This window comes from Hyaena hyaena, unplaced genomic scaffold (assembly GCF_003009895.1).
Source record: "Hyaena hyaena isolate Hyena2069 unplaced genomic scaffold, ASM300989v1 scaffold_245, whole genome shotgun sequence".
In the NCBI taxonomy this organism is placed as follows: domain Eukaryota; kingdom Metazoa; phylum Chordata; class Mammalia; order Carnivora; family Hyaenidae; genus Hyaena; species Hyaena hyaena.
In genome coordinates, this window is record NW_024080878.1 from 1,582,119 (window position 1) to 1,609,649 (window position 27,531).

The window sequence follows — 27,531 nt, forward strand, 5'->3', positions numbered from 1 at the left end:
CAGCTCTCATCCATAGGTGTTTTTCAAAAGTTGTTCATTAATGACAACAAAAGACAATTTAATCACTCTTATCACTTAGGATATTCATGGGTTTTAGGAGTTCTGTGCCAGGGATTGGATGAAGGCCAAATACAGTTGACCTTTAAACAGCACAGGCTTGAACTGCATAAGTCCATAGTAAGTACTTATGATTTTATTAATAACATTTTCTTTTCTCCAGCTTACTTTACTGTAAGAAAACAGTATATAATACATACACAAAATGTAGGTTGACAGTTTACGTTACTGGTAAGACTTCCAGTCAAGAGTAGGCTATCAGCAGTTAAGTTTTGAGGAAGTCAAAAGTTATATGCAGACTTACCGCTGTGAGGTGGTCAGTGCCCCTAATCACTACATTTAAGGGTCAACTGTATATATTTCTTATTGTAAATCAAAACATCATGTAGTCAAAATACCATTATTTTAGAGTTTATTTATTTATTTTGAGAGAGAGAGAGAGAGCATATGTGCAAGAGCAGGGGAGGGGCAGAAAGAGAGAGGGAAAATCCCGTGAGGCTAGATCTCATGAACTGTGAGATCATGACCTAAGCTGAAAGAAATCAAGAGTTGGATGCTTAAGCAACTGAGCCACCCAGGTGCCCCAAGCCAAAATACCATTCTGCATTCCTCATTCTGCCTCATCCCTTCATCTCCTGCATGCTTTTTTTTTGGGGGGGGGGGTTGCTTTCTTACTTCTGCACATTCAGCTACCTCTTTCTAGAATGCCCTTCCTTCTCCTCTACAGCTGTTTGTAAACTTTTACTGATTATCTTACTTTTTTTTATATTTGAAAAAATATTTATTTTGAGAAAGAGAGAACGTGCATGCGTGCATGTGAGCAGGGGAGGGACAGAGAGAGAAGAAGAGAGAGAATCCTACACAGGCTCCACACTGTCAGTGCAGAACCCAGTGTGGGGCTTGATCCCATGAACCATGAGATCATGACCTGAGCTGAAACCAAGAAACAGATACTTAACTGACTGAGCCACCCAGGTGCCCCAACTAATTTTCAAGACTCAGTCTTCACCTTTGAGAAGCCTACCTCATCCCTATCTTCAGTGGGTAATATTGACATTGATTTTCATGCATTCAGTGAATCAGTAGATCTGGCCTTGTTCTCAGTAGGAGATCATTAAATCAGGATATTGCATAGAATACTGGGCTTGGCTTAAACTCCAGCTAAGGTTGTCTGAGAAGGCATTCACAATTAGCCCTGTCACATAGTTATCATTAAAGGGTCAAATTTTGCTGCTTTTGCAACTTGAGCAAACCACCCAACCCTAAAACCTCAGAGGCTTTTGTTCTTCTTGGCATCAGAACTCTATTATTATTCTTTTCCTTCTCGTTCGTCATTATTGTCCCTCCCATTCGGATAGGTTTTAGTGATTATGTGTGCTTTCACAGATAGTATCTTATTCGTTCCTCACAATAACTCACCCCCATGAGGCAAAGAGGGCTGTTGTTTTTCCCAGGTGAGGGGACTGCAATTTCACCTGGCTCTGAGGTTGTGGGGCAGGCCTGACTCCCTGAGGTGCTACTGAAATTCCAGGACTGGTTTATGAAATTTCCCATGGAACTAGAAGCTTCCCTCCATTCCCAGGAAAGCCGTGAGGTAGTGGCAGTAATGAAGACGCTCTCAGCAGCTGAGTGGCCAGAGGCTGGACACCACTCCCACAACTGCAGCTTCAGGCACAGTCGTTCAGCATTTCTGCTTCTTGCTGACAGATTGTGCCACTGATTTAAGGGTATTTCAGACCCCTGGGGAAGATAAGAGCTCTACAGAACTAACTGACAGGCCTGGCGCTCCTGTTTATTTGGCCTCAGATACCAACCTCTCCAATTTCTTCTTACATCTCTTCTCTCACCTTTGTTTTCCACATTTGCTTTCACTTGGGGTTCTTGAATAAACTGTGCTTTGTCTAGGCTGTTAATTGTCTGGAAGTTTCTTCTCTCACTTTTGCCCAGTTAGCTACAACTCACCCTTCAGGATTCAGCCTCATTGTCATTCCTCATTTGCAGCTCTCCCTGTTCCTGACAGAGCAGCATATTCACCTGTGTACACCCTCATATCAACCCATACCTTCCCTTTATAGGACTTAGCAGAAAAACAGAATGGTCTGGAAAGCAGTCCAAGGGAAAGGCATGCTATTTGTTTGTAACACTTAGAAAGCCACGAGTATTAGCCATAACTAAGCTAGTCCTAAATGACAGAACAAAGTCAAAACTATTTGAACAGGTTTCAAATCCTTTTTCTATACCTTTCAAACACTATGGAGCTATGTAGTCTTCCATGAGACCTGTTAGAATCTCCCTTTTCTCATCCATTGTCTTCACACATTAGGGCTGCTTTGTCTTTCTTCTCAATTGCCCCTCCTCCAAAACCCCAAATTTCTGCATTGTGGTCTTTCTAGCTTCCTTTCTTCTTAATTCTCCATGACAAGAAACAACTCAAGAACTAGTCCAGTAAGGTAGGACTCTCCTGGAAGGCAGAGGAGGGGAGGAATGAGTAGGCCAAGCCAGAATATTCTTTGGTGGGCAGGGGAAGGAAACATTATCTCAGGAACATCATGTTTTCACTGTTGTCCAGTTATCTAATGCTACATAACAAACCACTCAAAACTTAGTAGCATGAAACAGCTACCATTTCATTATGCTCATGATTCAGTGGACAGAAGTTTGGGCAGGGTACAGAAGGAATGGTTTTTCTTTGCTTCTCAATGTCTGGGACCTCAGCTGCATTGGCTCAAAAATGGCTTGGGTCATATGTCTCAGGTTTGGGTTCTTTTCCATGTAGTGTCTGTTGGGACTAGAATGTCTAAGATGGCACCTTCATTCATATCTGATGTCTAAGCTGGTATGGTTGAAACAGCTGGGATCTGGCCAGCATTGTTCTCTCTCTTTGTGGCTTTTCCATGTGACCTTAGCTTCTCACAGCGTGGCAGCAAGGTTCCAAGAGGGAGCATTCCAAGAGTAAGAATTCCAAGAAATCCAGGTGAAGGATTGAATCCAGGTTGAAAGGCTTTTTATGACCTAGTTTAGAAGTCCCAGGCTGTTACTTCTGCCACATTCTGTTGGTCAAACAGGCTACTCAGTCCAGCTCATATCTGAGGGGAGAGGAAGTAGATTTGCCTTTTGATATTTAGAGCAGTATGGATCCATAGAGAGGGACAGAGTTAATTGCTACCATCTTGGAGATTATCCATCATAGTCCTCACCTCATTCCAGACACTACAAGTCATGTCCGTTTCACGGAATTGGCTTGAAGTCTAGGATCGCATCAAAGTCAGGTCCAGGTGTATGAGGGTCCTTAATTGGAGCTCCTCTTCATCTGAACAACTATGAATTAAAGAGACAAGTTATGTGTCCCATCCCTGTCACTGAAAAAATGAGATAATGCTTATTTATTTGTTTATTTTTTGAGACAGCGTTTATTATTGTGTAAGCTAAATTTAGGGTTAATTGGTTCCACAGCCAAAATAATTAATACAATCAGTTAGTTTCCAAAGCACAGTTCTTTTCATGACATCTTTCTGCTTTTAAAATTTGTTTGGATTATGAGAATTTGGATTGTGGAAGAAGTGGGAATGTGGAAGTTCAGAATGTCCTAGTCATGTGATATATCAAGAAATAAGCATATTTATTTGGTGCTAACAGATACTGAGAGAACCATCTAGCGGTTAAGCTGAACCCTGAGAATTTGGAGAGTTTATTTTTTTGTCACTACCCAGGGAAAGCTGAGTTGGCATTCAGAAATTAAAGGTTGAATCATGTGTTTTTGCTGACTGACAGGTTTGGATTGAAATCAGGAAAGATAAATGATAGAAATGATACTGGCACAGCAAGAAAAGTCCTGTAAAATGGTGATGAAGTAGGGTAGGGCCTCAGGAGCCTTCACAGTGAGGGACCAGCAGACCCTTTGCTTCTGCTCCTTCCCTTCACCTAAGCGATCCTTTCCTCTGCCCCGCCAAGTTTCCTTTGGTCTCAAGCTCATTGCGCAATTTCTTCCTTCTCTGCTTTTACCAAATCCCTCTTCTTTATATGAACTTTTCCTTTTTTATAAGGTACATACATGGGCATTTAGGAAGATAAAAGAGGAAAACAAAGCCAAATTTGATCTGAGAATGCTCTCCTTTTAAAAACTCTTGGCATTTGTTGTCTTCATATTGTCCAGATTTAGTCTTGGATTGGAGAGACAAGGCACTGTGCCTGGTGACTTAATCAGATTGAAGTCACCCAGCAATCCTTAATATCCTAGGATGTGACCCCTAGAAGAACCCCTCCAGAATATCTGGTGCAAGAGCTCATTTTTATGTGGAGAATTTGAAGCCCACAGAGCTTAGGTGATCATTGTTAACAGCTATTAATTGAACACCTACAAAGAGGAGGATGCTCTTACAGGCTTGGATGTGTCCTTTTAAATGGTCCACTCATTCTGACTAGTAAAATGGGTCGAGTGATTTGCTGGGATTCTCTCATAGCCCATTATGCCAGCACAGAAACACAAGGAACAGCAGAATAACCAGGGCCAAACCCTTTCCACGTTGTAAACTGACTACCAACAGCTGAGGTTTAATAAGAAAAGGTTGTCTACTGCGCAGCTTCTCAACTAACCTTAAACTTCCTATCTGTGACCCCAGAGCCCACTCTATGGTGGCATCAGGAAAGGTTTGAAAAATGAATCTAAAACTTCCTTCAGAAGCCGTTCCCTGCCTCCCCTCCCCCTCCACATCCTCTCTGGCTAGGAACTGAGAGCCCCTGTTGGGGGACTTTTCCGGCTGTTAGTTCTCTTCAGACAGTGGCGCGACCGCGGGACAGGTCCAGGGCTCCCTTTTCCACTGAGCAGCGCGGACTGAAGCGGGGAGTCCGCTCACCCCGATTCTCAAATTTTAACTCGGAAGGCGGCTCTTGTTTAGGGGCACGCGAGCCCCGAAGGTGGCCTGAGGCGGTCTGAGGAACTCGAGAGGCATGCGGCGTAGTGCTCGGCTTCCAGGCCGGCAGAGAAGGCCTGGATGCCCACCCGCAGGCGTGGGAAGCCCAGTCCACCCGGCTGCTCCCACCCTAGTGCGTGCGGTTGCCGGCGAGACCCGAGAGGGCGGGTCCTGCTGAGGGCGGGGCCTTTACGGTCAGGTGACCGCAGGGCGGGCGGCGGCGGAGGCCGCGGTAGTCAAGGGGCGTCAGACTCGACCCAGGGTCGGCGAGGCAGGCTGGCAGTCAGGGTAGACGCGCCGCCGCCATGGGAGGCTTGAAGGACGAGCTGCTCAAGGCCATCTGGCATGCCTTCACCGCATTGGACCTGGACCACAGCGGCAAGGTCTCCAAATCCCAGCTCAAGGTGGGCTCTCCCCGCCCCCCACCCCGCAGCTTCGCCCGGGTCCCCACCCCGCCGGGACCCGGTGCACGCTCCACTGCCCCCGGTGGAAGCCGGTCCCCGTTGGTGGTGAGCGCGAGGAGGGGCGGGCAGGAATGCGGCCGGGCGGCCTGCTCCGGGCAGAGGGGCCAGAGACCGGGATTTGGCGGTTCTGCTTTCCTCGTGCGTTCAGGCCGTGCCCTCGGGCCGGTAGTTAGTCCCCTCCTCGTGAGGGGGGGATAGATGAGGAGGGTGGGCGGGGATGGGGTCTAGGCGAGCTGGGCTCTTGTCGGTGAGGGGAGACCCAGAAAATCCCCGACACGGACAGGGCGGTGGGAAGCTCCCTTAGACTACATACCCAGATTACCGCTGCACTCTGGAAGAGGAAGGGATTTACCCAAGGTCACTGGGCAGAGCCTTCTTTGGAGCGCACGCTCCACACCAGGGCAGCCCTTGAAACGGCCAGCTGCACCCCAGGCAGTCTGGCTGTTCAGAGGAGGGAGAAGTTCCCAGAGCCTGGTCTCCTTTGGGGGCTTTGGTGGGTGGGGACGCCTTCTGACTCATGAGGAGGACCTTCCTGCCTAGGGTCCTCAGGTCAGTCACGTGTGTGTGTGATGTGTCCCGCAGGGACCTTAGTTCCGGGTGAGGAGCACTGATCTTTCTGGCAGGATCTTTATTGTGACTGTCAAAGACCCCATCATTGAGAGTGTAAGGTATAAATAAAGGAATGCTTGTAAATTGAGTAACTCCAAGCAGGGAAAGTGGCACTTAGCCAGGAGAAGTTGGCAGCTTCTTGGAAGTATAAAATATAGAAACAGACAAGAAGAGCCATTCACAGGCATTTTCTAATATCCACATTTTGGATCTGAATGTCTGGTTTTCTTAGCCTCTTCTGGGAATGAATTTCTGAAGATTGGGTTTGTTTATTTTGTGCAGTACTCTTATGAGTAGTGGTTTTTAGGCCAGTAGGGTTTAGCATTTGCTTTCCTTTCCCCATCTTCCTTTTCCTCTCCTTATCATTCATAAAATCATAGTCTGGAAGGGTTCACAGAGATCATTCTCCTAATCTTTATTTTACTTTTAAATTAACAGTAAAGTTGACTTTTTTGTTGTAAGGTTCTGTGAGTTTTAACATATGCATAAATTTCTTTACTACCAAAATCAGTTTTTACATCAGTTCTGTCATCCCTGAAAGCTTCATGCTGCCCCACTAACCCCCAGTTGGGGTCAACCAACAGTCTGGTGTATTCTTAATTGCTGGAGTTTTGTCTTTTCCATAGAGTCATGTAAATGGAGTCATTTAGTATGTAACCTTTTGATACTGCCTTCTTTTACTCAGGGTAATGCCTTAGAGACTTCATCCATGTTATTCTGTGTATTAATAATTCTTTTTTATTAAGTAATCCATTGTATGGTTGTACCCAAGTTAATTCATTCACCCTTGAACATTTGTGTTATTTCTGCTTTTTGGTGATTATGGGTAGAGCTGTGTCTTACTTTTTTTTTTTTTTAAAGTTTATTTGAGGGTGGGGACATGAGCAGGGGAGAGGCAAAGAGAAAGGACGGAGGGAGGGAGAGAAGGAGGTAATCTCAAGCAGGCTCCATGCTGTTAGTGGAGAGCCCAGTGCTGGGCTCAATCCCGCAAGCTGTGAGATCATGACATGAGCCGAAACCAGGAGTCAGAAGCTTGACCTACTGAGCCACCCAGGTGCCCCTACTGTTTTTACTTTTCATTTACCTATGCTCTATATTTAAAGTGGATTTCCTATAGATAGCGTGTAGTTGGGTATTGTTTTTTTTTTAAATCCATGCAAACAATCTGTCTTTTAATTGTTATGGTTAAACCATTTACATTTGATGTGATTATTGATATGGTTAGATTTAGGGGTACTAATTTTATTATTTGGTTCATGTTTTCCATATTTTTGTTCCACTGTTTCTCCTTTATTTTATTTTATTTTATTTTATTTTTTATTATTATTATTTTTTTAAATGTTTTTTTTTATTTATTTCTAGGAGAGAGAGAGAGAGACAGCGTGAGCAGGGGAGGGTCAGAGAGAGAGGGAGTCACAGACTGAAACAGGCTCCAGGCTCTGAGCTGGCAGTCAGCACAGAGCCCGACGCGGGGCTCGAACCCACGAACCGCGAGATCATGACCTAAGCGAAAGTCGGACGCTTAACCGACCAAGCCGCCCAGGCACCCCGTTTCTCCTTTATTTTAGATTGTTTGAACATATTTTAGTATTTCATTTTAATACTGAGTTTTTGACTATTATTTCTGTAGTTTTAAAAATGATTACTCTAGAGATTATAATATATAACTTTGAGTCTACTTAAAATTAATATTTTACAACTTTAAGAGGAATGTGGAAACTATATCACCATTTATGTCCCTTTAACCTTCCTGTTTTATGTTGTGGTTGTCATATTTATTAATTTACAGACATTGAAAATCTTGTCAATGTTAAAAGTTTTTTGCTTTGAACCAAAGTCAGTGCAGAGCCTTACTTGGGGCTTGAATCCATGAACCATGAGATCATGACCTGAGCCAAAACCAAGAGTCTGATGCCATCTAGGCACCCTATTTATTTTTGAGAGATTGAGGGCACATGAGTGTGTGAGCAGAGGAGGGGCAGAGAGAGGGAGACAAGATCCAAAATGAGCTGAGCTGACAGTAGAGAGCTCAGTGTGGGGCTCGAACTCATGAATCATGAGACCATGACCTGAGCTGAAGTCAGATGCTTAACTGACTAAGACACGCAGGTGCCCCTAAAGTTTTATTTATGTAAGTAATCTCTACACCCAGCATGGGGCTTGAACTCATGATCCTGAGACCAAGAGTCACGTGCTCCGCTGACTGAACCATTCAGGTGTCCTCATTTTTCCTCTTTTAATTGATGACAAATGAGATATTTTCTGTTACTTTTGTTGCACTCCATTAAAAAAATGCCCTTATTGTTGCTGATAGAAAAAGAGGATTCTTGACTGAAAGGCTTAGCAAGAAGTGTTAAATCCCAGTACATACCTTTCACCCACAAGATGTTGATACTGCAACTATGCAGTTGTGTTTTGTCTGTCACTTGTCTGCTTAACTGAGAAACTTTGGAATTGATTTAGTTCTGTCCATCTTGCCAGTGTTTCTGGAATGGAAATTATTTTAAAAAATTCTATTTAGGTCTTCCCTTTTTGTTTTGACTTTTAAGTTTGATGTTTACCGATTTATTGGCTAGGAGTAGAGTTTTTGCCTTAATTTATTCATTCATTCATTCATTACAATACATTCATTCCTATAGTAACCTTTGTGTGTTTACTCTGTGTAAGGTACCATGTTAATTTCTAACAAGATTAGAATTTTTAGGCTCTTAAGAGTTAATATCTCCTTGGAGTAAATATCATATAATTAGTTTATTAAATACAGACTAAAAATTATATATCCAAAACAAGTGTTAAAATGTATCAGTTTGTAAAACTGTATGGGCTTTCTAAAATATTTTAGACATTTGTTTTTCCGAATTGCTTTCACAATATTTGACACAGTAAATGGATATTCATTAACTATGTAATAGGCAATTCATGTGTTAGATATTACGCCAAATGCTAAGGATGACAGTAAAGGTGGGGGAAATAAAAGCCAAATAGAAATCTTTGCCTTCAAAGAGTTTAAATTTTTGTAGGTAAATTAAGAAAATCATGAATCAGCAGAGAAGGTTGGTCCTCCCTTTCTCTCTCCCTTTCTTTTCCTTTTATTCCTTTATTGATTATATTACTCAGTTACCTTATCCTTAATGAAAAGTGTGGTTGTAGAGATAAGAAATAAGTATTATTGGATAGAGGATGTTGAGTGGATTAGAAGATAAGTGGCCACGACATTTTAGAGGAAGAGGTGATTACTTCTTACTGGTGGGATTATTTTATGAAAAAAGCTTCTTGAAGTGAACTCTGGAAGACAGGTGGGATGTGATTAGAAATATGGGAGGGAGAGGTAAACTCATTCTATTCATTCATTCATTCAGTGGATATTTTTTTGAGTGCTCTTAGCTCCAAGGCATCCCTGTGAAGTATTGCAGCTGACAGAATTAAACTGGCATTTATGGGGTCTTCTGTACAATTAATTAATCAAAGTTTATTTAGAGAGAGAAAAAGAGAGTGCACATGAGCCCACCCATGAGTGGGGGAGTGTCTGAAAGAGGGGGAGAGAGCCCCAGACAGTCTCTGTGCTGTCTGCACAAAGTCTGATGCTGGGCTGCATCTCGCAATTGTGAAATCATGACCTGAGCCAAAATTGAGTGGGATGCTTAACCGACTTAGCCACCCAGGCACTCCTGTCTAATTTATTTTGATTGCAATGTAGAATATAAGTATGTGTGTGTGTATGTATATAAGAGAGTTATTGCTGGTGATAAAGCTATAGAAATAGATTGCAGTTAATGCATGGAAGACTGAGTACCAGGCTAGTTAGGTAGGTGCCATAGAGCCTCCAAATTTTCTGGGAGGTGATGGGCCATGATCAGCAGTACCCTTTAGGAAGTCACTTACTTGGGCTGTAGCATGTGTACTGGGTTAGAGTGGATTGGGCATACTGGAATTAGGAAACTTGCAGTATCCCAGATGGGAGGTAACGGAGGCTGGAGATTGTGAGGATAGACAAGTGGGGATGGTGAGTGAAGGAATTTGCTGTCTACTTGTCTGGGCTCATGACTGGGTATAAAGAGAAATGAAAAGGACAGAGTCAAAAACGTTTCAGCTGTGAGTAACCAATGGATAGTAGTTTTTAATAGAAACAGGAAAGTTATGAAAAGGAACTGTTTAGAAAAGAAACGAAAGTTAACTTTGTACACGTAGGGTTTTGTTTATTTTGTTTTATTTTTGAGGTCCTTGTTGGAGGTGATGTCCTTGGCAAGGGTGGGGCTGTCTCTACAGGATCTGATAGTTGAGGCTTGGAAAAAGAGGAGTGATTACTTGATGGTCTTGGGCAATGGTTAGAGTAGGTGGTGAAAGGAAGAATCGAAGCCAAAGGACCAGAAATGAGAGCAAGAACCACTTTGGGGCAACACTGGAGCTGACGGAGAAGAGATTTCAAGGAATGAATGGTCTCTTTGAGAGTAGTTGTTATTATTCTATACATGTGTTTTGGAGATTGTAAAGTAATGAAATTGATTCTTCCCTGCCATAGCTTATAACATATTTCTTCTCTAAAGAGAAGTTGTGAAACGTTTGGAGTATTGGCAATCTGTTGGGAATAGATTTATTTTTTACTTTTTTTTTTAAAGAGAGAGGGTGCAAGTGAGTGAGGGCAGAGAGAGAGACAGACAGGGGTCACCTGAAGTGGGGCTAGTGCTCTCTCAATGCAGGGCTTAAGCTTACTTGATGCAGGACTCGAGCTCTCTTGAATCAGGACTGGAACTCATGAACTGTGAACTCATGAACTGTGAACTGAGCTTAACTGACTGAGCCACCCAGGTGCCCTTATTTTTTTTTACTTTTAAGGAGATTACTTTGCAGTACGGTAATCAAAGATAAATGTGTATTTGAGTCACTGCTGTAATTAGTAAATATTTTCATTTAGGATCCCAAATTTACTACAAAAAAGCTTATGTTTTATACTTAATTTTTATAATTAATAGCATATTTCTAACCAAAGCAAAAATTACTACCTCAAGAAATTTTGAAACTTGAAATCCAAAGAATAAATTAACAATATAAGTTATTATTTTGTTGTTGCAAACATAGACTTTCATTACATTTATCAGTAAGATAAAAATATGGAACACAGAATTTGAAAACCATCTGTGACTTGCATAAGCTACTATAGAGGCAAGATGTTGGGATTGTTTAGTCACACTGGTGCTTTGTTGTTAAGACAACTAGGTATAAGGTCAGCATAGGTCAGTATCTTATTGGTTTTCATTGATGTACTCCCCTAACCCCCTGTTCCCTGCACCTTCCAAAAAAAGGGGGACCATCTCTGCCTCACTTTTGTTAACCTTGATTCTTTCTCCCTCTCCTGCATTTCCTGTGCCCTTCTTGGACTTCTTCCTTAGAATCTGTGCACCCTCTGCAGGAGACATTTGTCTCTTCGGCTCCACTTGTGGCCCTTCTGGCTCCCCACCTGAGCTGCAGCTGTACAAGTCTTTACCCCACCGACAGTTGACTTGAGTACCCCTGTAGAATTCATCAGCTATATTAGTTTACTTTGCAATTGGATTGTTAGAAGGCAGCTCATTTTTAAATTGTCCTATTGATTCAGTGTTACTCTATTTTTCAGGCTGGTTACAGAGGGACTTTAAACTGAATTATTATTTTATTTTTTATTTTTTATTTATTTTTAATTTTTAATTTTTATTTTTTATTTTTTTTAATGTTTTTATTTCTAGGAGAGAGAGAGAGACAGCGTGAGCAGGGGAGGGTCAGAGAGAGAGGGAGACACAGAATCTGAAGCAGGCTCCAGGCTCTGAGCTGGCAGTCAGCACAGAGGCCGACGCGGGGCTAGAACCCACAAACTGCGAGATCATGACCTAAGGGAAAGTCGGACGCCTAACCGACTAAGCCACCCAGGCGCCCCTATTTTATTTTTTAAATGTTTGTTTATTTTTGAGAGAGTGAGCAGGGAATAGAGAGAGAGAGAGCAAGGCAGAGAATCCCAAGCAGGCTCCGCACTGTTAGCGCAGAGCTAATGCAGGGCTTGAACTCACGAACAATGAGATCATGACCTGAGCTGAAATCAAGAGCCAGATGCTTAACCCACTGAGCCACCCAGGTGTCCCTGAGTTATTATTATTTATTTTTTTGAAAAAAAAATTTAATGTTTATTTTGAGAGAGGGACAGAGAATGTGAGTGGAGGAGGGACAGGGAAAGAGACACACAGAATCTAAAGCAGTCTCCAGGCTCTGAGCTGTCAGCACAGAGCCCAGTGTGGGGCTTGAACCCACGAGCCCTGAGATCATGACCTGAGCTGAAGTCAGACGCTTAACCTGACTGAGCCACCCAGGCAATCCTGAATGATTATTTTAAATTAAGCTTTTCCTAATTTTGTACTGATCTACTTGTTGACTGCTGAGGTAGATATCAATAGGCTAATGGTGGGGGAAAAATCTTCAGAAACATGTTCTCACTTGCTTTTAAGCTTGTATTTATAAATAGTCTTTCCTTAGAACAAACTATAAGACTGTTTTTGTTTTGAATGCAATTTTAGTATATGCTATAACTGATGTGAGATTAAAAACTTTTGAGAGATTGGGGCGGCTGGGTGGGTCAGTTGAATGTCCAACTCTTGAGTTTGGCTCAGGTCACAATCTCACAGTTCGTGAATTTGAGTCCCACATTGGGCTCTGCACACTGACAGCCTGGGGCCTGCTTGGGATTCTGTCTCCTCCTCTCTTTGCCCCTCCCCCTGCTGGCATGCGTGCGCGCGCTCTCGCTCTCTCTCTCTCCATCAAAATAAATAAAAAATAAACTTAAAAAAAAAAAGAAGAAAACTACTGAGAGATTAATGGAAACTTTCCTTTATGTCTGTAGGCAGGTACTCCTAGGTACATATAGATAGCTAAGTAAATATCATTGAATTGAATGTTACAATATTCTTTCTACCCATTTTTTACCTTGGTTTGGTTTTGGTGTTTCTTTCTTTTTTTTTTTTTTTTAAATATTTTTTATTTATTTCTAGGAGAGAGAGAGAGAGACAGCGTGAGCAGGGGAAGGACAGAGAGAGAGGGAGTCACAGACTGAAACAGGCTCCAGGCTCTGAGCTGGCAGTCAGCACAGAGCCCGACGCGGGGCTCGAACCCACGAACCGCGAGATCATGACCTAAGCGAAAGTCGGACGCTAAACCGACTAAGCCACCCAGGCACCCCTGGTTTTGGTGTTTCTGCCCTTCTGTGTGTGTGTGTGTGTGTGTGTGTGTGTGTGTGTGTGTGTGTGTATTTAAATTTTTACTTTTAATTAATTTATACATTTAATGTGGGGCTTGAACACATGACCCCGAGATCAAGAGTCACATACTCCTCTGACTGAGCCAGCCAGCTGCCCCTGTTATGTATATATTTTTAATGAGGGACATTTGTATGTGGATTCTGTATGCTATTTATATGGCGTCTGAGCAGACATTGTTATGTTTAGGTTCTGATGTAAATTTGCAGAAGTTAATGGAAATAGGTATAGGGCATATTATTTGAGGTAGAGGCAGTAATTATTTTCTTCTCTACTTAGGTTTTAAAATGATCTTTAGATTATTTAGAATTTCAGTGGTCTTGCTGTAAAATAAATCTCCAGTGTTATGTAGACATACATGCACTTCTCACCTGAAATCATAATAGTCCTAGAAGAGAGCCCAGGCAGTTAATTTCTCAGACGTCAGCCATAGCAGCATTTTTTAAGGTATTTCCTAAAGCAAGGGGAACAAAAGCAAAAATAAACAATTGGGACTACATCAAAATAAAAGGTTTCTACATCGTGAAGGAAACAACAAAAATAAAAGGCAGCCTACTAAATGAGAGAAGATACTTGCAAATGGCATATCCGATAAAAGGTTAGTATCCAAAATATATAAAGAACTTACATAGTGCAACACCCAAAACCCCAAATAATTCAACTAAAAAGTGGGCAGAAGACATGATGAACAGACATTTCTCCAAAGAAGGCATCCAGATGGCCAACAGACACATGAAAAGATGCTCAACATCACTCATCATCAGGGAAATGCAAATCAAAACCACAATGAGATATCACCTCACACCTGTCAGAATGGCTCAAATTAAAAACACAAAGGGTGCCTGACTGGCTCAGTCAGTGGAGCATGCACTTCTTGATCTTGGGGTTGTAGATTCAAGCACTAAATTGGGTGTAGAGATTACTTAAAAATAAAATCTTTAAGGGACGCCTGGGTGGCTCAGCCAGCTAAGAGTGTTCAGCTCTTGATTTTGGTTCAGGTCATGATCTCGTGGTTCATGAGTGTGAGTCCTGCACTGGGCTCTGTACTGACAGCTCAGAGCCTGCTTGGGATTCTCTCTCTCTCTCTCTCTCTCTGTCTCTCTCTCTCTGTCTCTCTGTCTCTCTTTCTCTCTCCCTCTCTCCTTCCCCTGTTTGTACTAGTGTGTACTCTCTCTCTTCAAAATAATAAATAAGCTTAAAAAGAAGAAAATCTTTAAAGAAACAAAAAACCCTAAAAGAAACAGCAAGTGTTGGCGACGATGTAGAGAGAAAGGAACCCTCTAGCAGACTGTTGGTGGGAATGCAAACTGGTGCAGCCACTCTTGAAAACGATATGGAAGATTTTTTAAAAAATTAAAAATAGAATTACCATATGATCCAGTAATTCCACAACTGGGTATTTATGAAATATGAAAACACTAATTCAAAATACATAGTCACCCTCTGTTTATTGCAGCAATATTTTATAAGAGCCAAGATGTGAAGGTAACCCAAGTGTCCTTTGATAGATGAATGGATAAAAAAAGATGTGGTGTATATGTATATATACATACACACACACACGCACACACACACACACACACACACACACTAGAATATTAGAAAAAGAGTGAAATCTTGGCATTTGCAACAGCATGGATGGGTCTAGAGGGCATAACGCTAAGTGAAATGTCAGAGAATGACATACCATATGATTTCCTTCATATGTGGAATTTAAGAAACAACAAATGAACAGAGAAAGAAACAAAACACTCTTACATATAGAGAAGAAACTGGTGGTTACCAGAGGAGAGGTGGGTGGAGGGGGTGGGTGAAATAAGTGAGGGGGATTAAGAGTACATGTTGGGGCGCCTGAGTGGCTCCGTCAGTTAAGCGTCCAACTTTGGCTCAGGTAATGATCTCACGGTTCGTGGGTTCAAGCCCTGCATTGGGCTCTGTGCTGACAGCTAGCTCAGAGCCTGGAGGCTGTCTTTGGATTCTGTGTCTCCCTCTCTCTCTGACCCTCCCCTGCTCTCTCTGACTCTGAAATATAAATAAAAAACATAAAAAAAAGTACATGTATTGGGATGAGCACTGAGTAATGTACAGAATTGTGGTATCACTATATTATACACCTGAAACTAATGTAACACTGTATATTAATTTTACTGGGATTAAAAGAACATAAAAAATAAAAAAAACATATAATTCCAAGAAGATAAGATAATGAAGGCTATTATTTAAACACTTGCACATCAAAGAGAAACTTTGGAATAGTTCATATATACACATGGTATACAAATCATAAAGTTCAAAAGGGCATTTACAAAAGTGAAAAGTAAGATTTCTCCTACCCCTGGCCCACATTGTTTTCCTGCCCTGGAGGTAACCATTATTACTAGTTTATTATGTTCCTTCCAGAGATCAAAATGTACCTTAAAATTAATATACTCTTATTGTTATAGTAAGTGTTGTTTTGTTTTTTTTTAATTTTTAATGTTTGTTTAGTTTTTAAGAGACAGAGCATGGGCTGGGGAGGGGCAGAGAGAGAGAGGGAGTCCTAGAATATGAAGCAGGCTCCAGGCTCTGAGCTGTCAGCACAGAGCCCTATGTAGGGCTTGAACTTAGGAACTGCGAGATCCTTAGCTGAAGTTGGATGCTTAACTGACTGAACCACAGGCACCCCAGTGTTGTTCTTTTAAATATAGCAAAGTGTAGTGATATTTTTTGCAACCTTTATTATAACTTTACTTTGCAATTATGGTTGCAGTGTGAATTACATGTCAGTCCTGGAAATGTCTTGAAATACGCGTATTGGCTGTGCACTTTTATCCTGTTTTTAGAAACAGTATTTTGTTTTGTTTTAAATTGTGCCCTTTTGAAGTAAAAGAGGATCTAAGTGGAAAAAAATTTTGGGGAAACAACATGGGTAGTTTGGGGAAAAAAAACCTTTTTTTAATGCTTATTTATATTTGAGAGAGAAAGTGAGAGACTGTGAGTGGGGGACGGGCAGAGAGAGAGGGAGACACAGAATCAGAAACAGGCTGCAGGATTCGAGCTGTCAGCACAGAGCCCAACGCGTGGCTTAACCTCATGAACTGTGAGATCATGACCCGAGCTGAAGTTGGACACTTAACCAACTGAGCCACCCAGGCACCCCAACAATATGGGTAATTTGAGTCTTTGTTTCTCCATGATAGATTTTTCAACTAAATATCTTTTATTTTTAAGTGAGAGTGCAAGGGAGGAGGAGGGCAGAGAGCGAGGAGGACAGAGGATCTAAAGCAGACTCTGCGCTGACAGCGAGCCCGATGCGGGGCTCAAACCCACATGAGCCATGAGATCATGACCTGAGCCAATGTTGGATGCTCAACTGCCTGAGCCACCAGGCATCCCTCAACAAAATCTTTTATTCTTTGCTTTCCAGTTGCTTTACGTATCTTATGAATAATGTATATTCTGTTCCCATGTAGGCATTTAGCCTCAAAAATTTTTAACCTTTCTGGTTACAAAAGTAATTGAGCCTGGCCAATGTGTCAGTTGAAAATACAGTAGTCCCCACTTATCTGCAGTTTCAGATTTTATGGGTTCGGTTACCTGCAGTCATCCGTGATCTGGAAGCAGTATGTGTGTATCAAAACCATATCTATGGTTCAGTATTATCCATGATGTCAACTGGGATCAACTGGGAGTCTTGGAATATTTCTTGTGCATAAATAGGACAACTGTAAAAAGGAAGAAAGTTGTAGTAAAGGACTTTTATTGTTTGAAACACAGTGTAAAAATATGGTTAATTCTTGTGAACTTGGCACGTATAATATTTTCTCCCTAATCTTTAGTGTTATGTTTCTGTTAATCTCTGTGGTAGAAGTTGTTTCTGTGGAAGAATTAAAAATCTGATTACAAAAAATGGGGTTAGGGGTTTGGAATCAGGAGTGAGCCTATAAAAGTCTTTGTAAATATTTTTTATATTTCACTAAAACAAAGCAGTAGACAGCTCTCCAAATTAAGTGCATGTAAGAGACATTTAAAAATCTTAAAATGGTAATAATGGATTCTAGGTTATTTCCTTTCTTCCTTTCTCATTTGCTAATAACTTGGAAATTTTGGGTTTTTTTTTTAAACTAACATGTAAACTTCTGCTTTCCTGAAGGTAATATACAAACCGTGAGGCACCGAGTGTATGTGTATGGCCCTCCATCTTAAGAGCCAGTGTGCATTTTTAATCTTATGACTCAGAGTTCTTAACCTTCTTGATCACCATTTTGTATTTCCTTTGGGGTCTCACTATAATCTTGAGGTACATAGTACCTGGAGCCTAGAGACAGAAGAAGCTTTGGGTGACCTTTTCTCACTTAATCTGTGCCATCACAGAGTAGCTATGTTCTCATTCCCTCCCAACAGGAGGGTTATTATTATATAATCCCCTCAGTGGCTAATTAGCAATTGGAACTTGAGGTCTTCCATCTTGCCTACACAGTCTTTCTTATGTGTGTCCCTGTTCCTTTCCTATAACATAAATCTAAGGTACCCTTTGTTTCAGCTTCCTTTATCTTCCCCAGGGAATCATTTCATAAATCTGTTTTTCTGCTCTGCTTTCTGCTTTATTTCCTTCATCTCACTGTACCTTCAGGTTCCTTTTTTTTTTTTAATTTAAACTGTATGTCTGCTTGAAACTTCAGTTCTCAGAATTAATTGTGGAAAGATATTTAGGAGTCAATCTGCATATAGTTGAATTTTATATATAATGAGATCTTGTGATTAGGGAGACGTTTCTACAATTTTGGAAAAACTAATTTTTTCATCTTAGGATTCTTCTGTGTCTTCTATACCTTTTGATTCTTTAGGAATAGTTAGCTTTGTTTAGTAATCAATAATGTTTGATTTGGATCAGGAGAGTGGTGTATGTGAACATGATGTAGTAGCCAGAAGAAGTGGTACTAGTTAGGATAAAAGTTGTTCTAGTTGTTGAAATGTTGAAGGTATTCTACTTCATTGCATAAGCAGCTCTGGGAGGACGGAACATTATCTGCTTTGCCAGATGGATGTGGGGTTACATTTTAGATATTTTTGTTCTTGGACAGAATAGTTGGTTAACATATATTTGTTGGCTGACTCTGTTAGAACCGGTAGTTTAGAACTGATCCTGTAATGTGGAGAAGTTACTGAAATTTTTGGGTAGATCTGAAAATGGTAGAGTTTTGAGATTATTCTGATGATGTAGGTGTGGTAATTAGAAGTGAGAGGCTAAAGATGGGGAGACCATTTGGGGAGCTTTGGTGAAAGTTGATGAGTAAGTGGATGAGTACCAGACTGGGATGTTGGCAGTAGGAATCAAAACAGATATGCTCCTTACCCTTATGAGCTTTTAGTCTTATGAATGATACAGACCAGCAGACTGGTAATTCAAATATAGTGAGATAAAGTACACATTTCACCTAATCCTTGTGGAATCTATTCATGACATTGACCTATAATCAATTATTTCATTGCTGGTTACAAGATAGTGATTTTTAAGATAATTCTATAATTTATGTCTATTAATTGTCATTCCTACATAAAGACAAGTGTTAAGTTTCCAATTTTGTTTAAGCTTTCACCAAAAAAAAAAAATAATAAAAAATAAAAATGCTGGAAGCATAGAAGAAGGGAATCTACCTAGTCTCTGGTGAGGATTGCAGGAGTTAAGGCCAGAGAATGCTTCTAGAGGAAGAGATATTTGTCACTGACCTTAAGGGATGTGTCAGACTGGTCCATGAGAACATCTGTGATGAAAGATTTGGAAAAGTAATCCCTTGGAAATACAGGAGAAAGTGTCAAGAAAGAGCACTAGTTGGGGAGTCAGGAAACCTGTCTGTGCTCCGATACTTGTGTGGCCATGGGAAGTCACTTCTTGGTGGGTTTGTTTTCTCATTTGTAAAATGTGGAGTACCAGATGAGATCTTTGAAGGTTAGCCTTCTAATTTAACTATGTTAGCTTGATGTGTTTACCACAGTCATATCCTGTTGAGTGTTTGCTTTGCAGCATTTTTTGTTGGGGTCTCAGAGGGGAGAATTAGACCTGCTTCTGGGGGCATAGAGCCCCTGTTTCACCAGCATTACATTCTCTGGTTAGCCTTAAGCCGGTAGAGCACCTAAATGGAGAAAGGAGTTGGCATTGGGGGTGCTGAATTAGATTTAGCAATAGGATAAACTGTAAGTAAAAGAGGTACAAGAAGAGGAGAGTCTATAATTTTGTTGTTCAAGGAATGGTAGTGCCAAAGTCCGAATCAGGGTGGGATACTCCCCTGTTTTGGGGAGAAAGATTATGAATTCTCCTTTGGATTTTTTGGATGTGAGGCAGATGTAGTATTAGTTAGGGGTATAAATCAAAGTTCAGTTGAGAAGGCAAAACCAGAAGGAGATTTGAGAGTTATTAGAATAGAGGTGACTTCGTGTTGTCAGAATAAAAGCACTTTTCAAGAGGGAAGTAAGGAGAAAGAACAACTCAGGAATGAAAATTGAGCTTTGGGAAATGCCTAAATTGGAAGAAGAAGGGGTGAGGGAGGTGATCCCATAAGGGCACCGTTGTAGAGGAAGGAGAAGAACCAAGATAAGTCTGAGAGGAGGGGGATGATCCAGATTGCCAAGTGCCAGAGACTTGGGAGAGTGACTTGTTCAGAAAGTATCTGTCCCATGTTAGGTTCTCCAGGAAGCAGATGCTGAGACAGGGTTGGGAGTGCTAACGGTTTATTGGGGAGAAACACCAATGGGAAAAATGAAAGAGGAAGCAAGAATGGGGAAAGGAACTGTCAAACAGAGATATTGACTTGACAAAACTGGGAGCAAATGATGCCACCATCTTGCTCAGTCTGTTGGCTGAGGGGGACCCTAAAGGTACTAATCGTTGGAGGCTCTCAGCTAATCACAGTCCTTGTAGCTGGGCAGCAGTTCCTTTCTTGAGGGATCTGAGTGGTACATCTCTTTGTCTGCCAGAGAATCCTTTTGAAAAAGCAATTTCATGAGATTGGTAGGGATGGAAGCCATATTATGGAGACCATAAAGAGACAGAATGGTTAGAAGAGAGGGCAGCAAAGTTAAACCTCTGATTTGTGATCTTTGTCATTACCTTGGATGTACATTAAGACTTGAGATTCTCTTTTGGAGAAGAGTGTCGTATATTGAACTCTTGTACTAATTTTTCTCTCTTCTGTTATAGAGTTCTCTCTTACACTTATTAATTCTTATTGAGTCGTTTCCTCAAAAATACTCAAATTTTGAGGAACTGGATTGCTTTACTAGATAGACCTCAGTCAGATGAGTTATGCCTGCTAGTTCTGGTGGTGTTAATAACTAACAGAGGCATCGTTCTTTACTCTAAAAGTGATCTGAATTAGAGATTACAATTAAACAAAAAATCTTTCTGGTGGAATATAGTTGTAGTATAGTGAAATAAATTCAAAGACCCAGATCTAGGTAAAGATGATGGTGGAGGAAACTAAACAAAAACAAAAATAAAAAAAAAAAAAAAAAGAAAATTCTTAAATGGGGCTCATTTAGCAAACATTTGTTGAACAGGTACTCTCTCATCAGGCATTTTATTAGGTTTTGATATTGCATAGTTGGATAAAAGACAGACCTTCCCTTTATGGAACTTACAGAGTGGTAGAACAGAAGACAGACACTTATTGGAGTTAAATCTTTAAAATTTTTTTTCTTCTTCAGTTTATTTATGTTGAGAGAGAGAGCACAAGCAGGGGAGAGGCAGAGAGAGAGAGAGAGAGAGAGAGAAAGAGAGAGAGAGAGAGAATCCCAAGTAGGCTGAGCCCGATGTGGGGCTTGCTTGATTCCATGACTGTGAGATCATAACCTGAGCTGAAATCAAGAGTCAGACGCTTAATTGACTGAGCCACTCAGGTGCCCCATTATAAGTGGTTGTTATTCTTAAAGACATATGTTTATGCTGTAGTCCAGTGGGAGGCTGGAATCTAAGGAAGGTGTCCCAGACTGGGAGACTTTGTTGCCCATTAAATGGCTTCTTCGAGAGGGATAGCAAAGGATAGTTCTTTATGAATGACTGAACTGAGTTAATCAACTCTGTAGTCCTACAATGATCTGTCTCTTCATATTTTGTAATTTTATTAGTATTCTCTAGCTGGAACCCCTAGACATATTTCATTTAAAAATTTTCCATAAAATTTCACTTTTTCTGATTATAAAGATAATACATAGAGTATTCAGGCAACACACTGAAGTATAGAGGCAAAGGTAAAATACCCAAAATTCCATGTCCAAAGGCAGATGCAATTAACTTTTCAGTGAATATCTTTCTAACATCTCTGTCTCCACCCCCCTTTACCTCCCCCTTCCTTGCTTTGTACACATACACACATGCATGCACATACATGCATATACACATACATATACATCCTTTTGTATATATGGGACTATATTTCATATGCTTTTGTAGCCTAGTTTCTTGAACAAGTGTTAGGGTGACCTTTCTTTTCCTCTCTCTCTCTCTCTCTCTCTCTCTCTCTTTCTTTATTAGTTTGAGAGGGAGAGGGAGAGGGAGGAGCACCTAGAGAAGGAGAGAAAATCCCTTGTGCTGTCAGTGTGGATCCTGATGCGGGGCAGGGCTCAATCTCATGAAATGTGGGATTATGACTTGAGCCCAAATCAAGAGTTGGAGACTTAACTGACAGAGCCATCTTGGACACCCCAGGATAATGTTTCTATTATCACCTCACATAGATAGAGACAACCATTCTAATAATGGCTGTGACCTATTTCACTGTTTTGATGCATCATGTTTTATTTAACCACTTTCCTGTTCATAGATATTTGAGATGTTTAGATGCTTTCAGCCAGGGATGCTACTAAACATCCCGCAATGCATAGGACACACCTTCCCCTGCTCCCTGACAAAGAATTATCTGGTCCAAAATGTCAGTTGTGATGCAGAAAACCTTCTCTGTTCCTTCTCCAGTGTTGACTGTGGTATTCCTTACTCCCTTATTTCTGTTTAAATACCAGGTATTGTTGGGGCACCTGGGTGACTCAGTTGGTTTAGCATCTGACTTCGGCTCAGATTATATCTCATGGTTTGTGAGTTCGAGCCTCATATCAGGCTCTGTGCTGACAGCTCGGAGCCTGGAGCCTGCTTCAGATTCTGTGTTTCCCTCTCTCTCTCTCCCCCTCCCCTGCTTGCACTCTGTCTGTCTGCCTGTCTCTCTCTCTGAAAAATAAAACCGTAAATATCAGGTATTGTTCCTCAGGCAACAGGTAATAGCTCTCTTAATTTGCATTGTTTTGATTACCAGTGAGGTTAAGCATCTTTTCCTATATTTATTAGCCGTTAGTTTCTTTTGTGAATTTTCCATACACGTCCAATGTCCATTTTTAATAGGTTTTCATCTTTTACTTAATTTCTTTTTTTTTTTTAATTTTTTTAATGTTTTATTTATTTCTAGGAGAGAGAGAGACAGTGTGAGCAGGGGAGGGTCGGAGAGAGAGGGAGTCACAGACTCTGAAACAGGCTCCAGGCTCTGAGCTGGCAGTCAGCACAGAGCCTGACACAGGGCTCGAACCTACGAACTGCGAGATCATGACCTAAGCAAAAGTCGGACGCTTAACCGACTAAGCCACCCAGGCGCCCCAATCTTTTACTTAATTTCTAAGTAATTTGAATTTTGGAGCTATTATCCTTTTTTGGTTTTTTGTGGTCTCTCTCTTTTTTAATGTTTGTTTATTTTTATTTATTTTGAGAGAGAGAGAAGAGCAGAGGAGGAGCAGAGAAAGACGGAGAAAATCCCAAGCAGGGCAGAGCCCGATAAAGGGCTTGATCTCACGAGCTGTGAGATCATGACCTGAGCTGAAATCAAGAGTTGGCCACTTAACCAACTGAGCTACTCAGGCACCCCTATGGTGTTTCTTTTTAAAGGGAAATTGAAACACTTTTTATGTGGTCAAATTTACTGATACTGTCAGTTTGATTTCTGAAGAGGAATAAGTTAATGAAGTATCTGAAATAACTATTAAAGGTGATTTCATTTAGAATGCAGTCCAGTAGCATTTACCATAGGTAGTTTAGTGGCATATAGTCAATGGACAGCATCACAACAGGTGGTTTTGAGTTAAATATGCTGCCATAATCTGTTCACAAGTGTTATGCTCTTACGAATAGTCTCTGAAGGTTTGGATATAACTATTAGGCAAGGTTGCCTCCCTCACTGAGCTACAGTCAGGTATTTGAGATACTGCTAGCATGTGAAATCATTCATCTAAATGCTGAATAGGAGTTCAGTGGACAGGAGGGCCAGTAAAGGTTTCCTAGAGTTTGTGGAGAATGGCCTAGTAACTAGACAGAAGGGAATGTTCTAGCATGCCATACTATGGGGATAGGCAGATAGATTGGGGTTCTCATCCTTGTTTTGTTACTAATCAGTGTTTGACTTAGGCTAAGCCTCAAGCCTTGGTGTTCTTATCTGTGAAATAAGGAGATAGGAGTAGGATATTTCCTAAGATTGTTGTCATTATTAAAATAATATAGTTTTACTGTTGAAAGAGTATTTTTAGAAAGAATGTGTTCAGTATTTATTGAAATTTATTTCAATTTATTGAAAGCCTTCTGCCTTTTGGATAGCATGTTAGGTGCTGTGGGAATGCAAGGATAGGTAAAGACATGGGCCTTTCTTTCAGAGATTTACCATCTTATGGGAGAGCAAAATCATGTGTGGTAGTGTAAAATAAGAAATACAGAGTGCTTGGGAAATGCAAAGTGAAGAAAGATCATCTTGATTTTGGGTGGTGGAGGCTTCTGAAAAGAATGTTAGGTAGAAATGGAGGTGTAGGGGTGGTTGGAGCAAAGATCTTGAGGGAGTGGGGGTGGTACAGGGTTTGGGTGAAGTACAGTGAGTTAACTTGTTTGGTGGGATTTGTACGGTTGGTACATAGCAGTAGGAAAAAACACTAGAAAGATAGAGAGGGCCTGACTTGTCCAGGGACTTAAATACAGGGCCGAGGTACTTATTTGGGTTTTGCTTCTGTAGGCTTTTGATGAATTTTAGATGAAGGGATAATGTGATAGATGACTTACTTTTAAATTAATTTGATAAAAGTGTCTAGGATGGTGATTACATTTAGGGACTGAGTCAACACTGACTTTGAGATTTCTGAGGCTGAATACAATGAAGATAATTTAAGAGAAAGCAAGCAAGACTTAAACAGTGATAAGCAGGATGAAAGGATATTGTCAGGAAAGGGAAAATGACTCTATGTGGTAAGGGGCAGGACCTCTATTAAGACAATGCTCTTAAGGCAGGGCATAACACCGGTAGGAAGTTGGTCATTCTGGTTCATTGTTAGGAAGAGTTTTCTGGTAATTTGCTATTAGCATGAAATTTTATAAATCAGACAGGAATTTTCATGTTTTAAAAAAAGATTGCTTATTATAAGTTATAATTCTATGATTGTGTTGGTTCAGATAAGCTTGTTGGAATGGAGATCCCCGCCCCCGTTTTCAGTGTTGAAGTTTGCCCATTACGCACATCCTGTAAAGGGAAACTATGTGACTTGTGTATGGTGGGGGGAGCACATTTCAGGGAACCTTTATAATCTCTACATCTTTGGGAGGGAGGAGGGTAAACATTATGCACTCAATGGGTGTTAAAATACTGTTTAGTCGTTAATCATCCTTGATTTCATTTTCATGATAGTTGGAGCCAAGTACTTCAAAAGGGTAAATAGCAAACCACTGAACAGGAACAGACCAACCAACAGGGCTCATGCAGTTAATTAGTCATCTCTTGTCAGCAAAGACTCTGCAGAGGCAGTAGTAGATAGCTGTGAAAGAACTGGCAAGATGGGTTTTTGGCATGGACATGGATCTTTTATTGTAGTGACAATAGTTTATTCTTCAAATCTGGGGAATGAGAGCAAAGTTGCTTAGCAATCATGTGGGCGCTAAAAGAACGGCACTTGGAGGAGCAGGCATTTGAAGTGGGATAAATTCAGCTTTTTTGAGAAACTTGCAAACACTGATTAGAGTGATTCAGGGACAGTCCTTATACAAATCGAGAACTTGCAGCCCTGTTTCCTCCTGATTGCTTTTGTTCTGATCTGCTTTCCAGCTTCCTTATCTGCAGAGGGGGCTAGTCCCTCTTGGAACTGGTTCCCCCAAAGGTGGATGCTAGGAGATGGGGGCTCCCTGAGAGAGAATGGTCTCCGAGTTCTAGTCCTATATTCTTCACCACTGGATTTAACTCTGCTCCACAAAGTAGTGCCAGCCATCTTGTTGGCTCCTGGAGAGCTGTACCAGTCAGTCCATCACTGCACCTTAGCTACAATTGTGTGTACAGCCACACGGTCATAGGGCTCTCTTTTTTTACAGAAAGAGAGGGAAAGTGGCAAGTGAGAAAAGGGCATCAGAGCAGGAGGCTTAGGTTCTAGTCCCAATTTCACTGCACATGTGATTTGGGCACATCTGGTAATTTCTGACTCCTCCTCTTCATCAGTAAAATAGCAATACCTACTTTCTCAAGGGGCGAGACTAAAACCAGCTGACGGATAAGATGAGTCTACTTTAAAGAGCATAATAAACTGTATAAACCTATGGAGTGTTTACTTCTTGTTAGTAATTTATATTCTGGCCTTCAAGATTCTGGTTTCTTTGGGGTGCCCAGGTGTCTCAGTTGGTTAAGTGTCTGACTCATGGTTTCATAGTTCATGAGATTGAGCCCCATGTTGAGCTCTGTGCTGACATTATGGAGCCTGCTTGGAATTCTCTCTCTCCTATCTCTGCCCCTACTTTCTCTCTCTCTCTCAAAATAAATAAATAAGCATTGAAAAAGTTTATTTAAAAAAAAAAAGATTCTGATTTCTTTATATGTTTTATTTTCTGTTTAAAAGAAACTTGAGATACTGTCTAGGCTTTTAAAAAATTGCTGGTAAATTTTTTTTAATTTTAATTTTTTATTTTTAAAAATTTTTTAATGTTTTTATTTCTGAGAGAGAGAGAGAGAGAGGGAGACAGTGTGAGCAGGGGAGGCTCAGAGAAAGAGGGAGGTACAGAATCCTAAGCAGGCTCCAGGCTCTGAGCTAGCCGTCAGCACAGAACCCGACGCTGGGCTCGAACTCATGAACTGTGAGATCATGACCTGAGCCGAAGTCGAACGCTTAACCGACTGAGTCACCCAGGCACCCCTAAAATTTTTTTTTAAAGTTTAAAGATAGCCTATAATTATTTCTCTTTCAGTAACAAAACCTTTTCATTTATCTATTATGTAGTTCGTTATTTTGCTTGAAGACGACTTCCCTATTCTAGGCCATATTAACAGTGAAAAAAGCTGAATTTCTGATAAAATTGTAGTTCTTTTTGCCAAATTCATAAAATGAATTTGGTTGACAGTTAAGGATTAGGCTTAAAAATTCTTTTTGTTAGAAGCAAGTTTAACACCTTATTCTGCAGTGAGGTTACTGAGACTGAGCAAATAAACAGCGAAACATTAAACCATTATAAAACAGCAAGTGGCAAACCACTGAACAGGAACACAGTGCACCAGCAGGCCTGTGCTTAGGTCTCCTCTAGGGGCCTTGTTACTCTTAAGTCCTGTCTCCCTCACAATTGTTTAAATAAAGATAAAGGCTGTTAAGAAAATTGTCATTGAATTCAACTATCCCTTTATTTCATGAAAATGCTGTTTAATTGTCCAAGGCTGAAGTCTAGATATCAAAACTAAATCTTTAGTGGGATCACTGATTTGAACCAAGCCCTTACACCTACAAGGAACATTGTTGACTTTAGAGAACTAAAACCATGATGTTCCTTATTACTAGAGAGTGTTGGACCAGGTATTACAAAACCTGAGATCTAGTCTCAGTTCTGTTAAATACCCTATTTAAAAAAAAAAAACACATTTTATCTCTTTGAGCCAGTACTTACCACCTAGCAGATGAGAAGGATGACAATACGGCGTCCAAAGACCCACCTAGCAGATGAGAAGGATGACAATATGGCATCCAAAGACCCTGTTTAGTTGGAAGATCTGTGAAACTCAAAAGTAGAGCAAAGGAGGTGTGGGAGACATTGGTGTCTTTTTTTTTTTTTTTTGGTCCCCTGAAGAGTTTGCATTAATGATCGACTTTTCTCATGTTATTCCCCTATCTGAAAGCCTTCAAATTGCTCTTTCCTATCCTAAAAGCTCTCTTTGTTTTAAGACCTAGATTACATTTCACATCCTCTGTGAAGTCACTTGAGCA

At 40.8% G+C, this 27,531-nt stretch overlaps 1 protein-coding gene across 1 annotated transcript in view; it reads left to right on the forward strand.

The window, feature by feature from the left end:
* The first annotated feature begins 5,177 nt into the window (after positions 1-5,177).
* SWAP70 (switching B cell complex subunit SWAP70) overlaps positions 5,178-27,531 on the forward strand; it is a 75,012-nt gene continuing 52,658 nt past the window's right edge. The window contains exon 1 of the mRNA XM_039244615.1: positions 5,178-5,371. Within this exon, the coding sequence (XP_039100546.1) occupies positions 5,273-5,371 (99 nt within the window). The 5' untranslated portion in view covers positions 5,178-5,272. The remainder of the gene's footprint in view (positions 5,372-27,531) is intronic.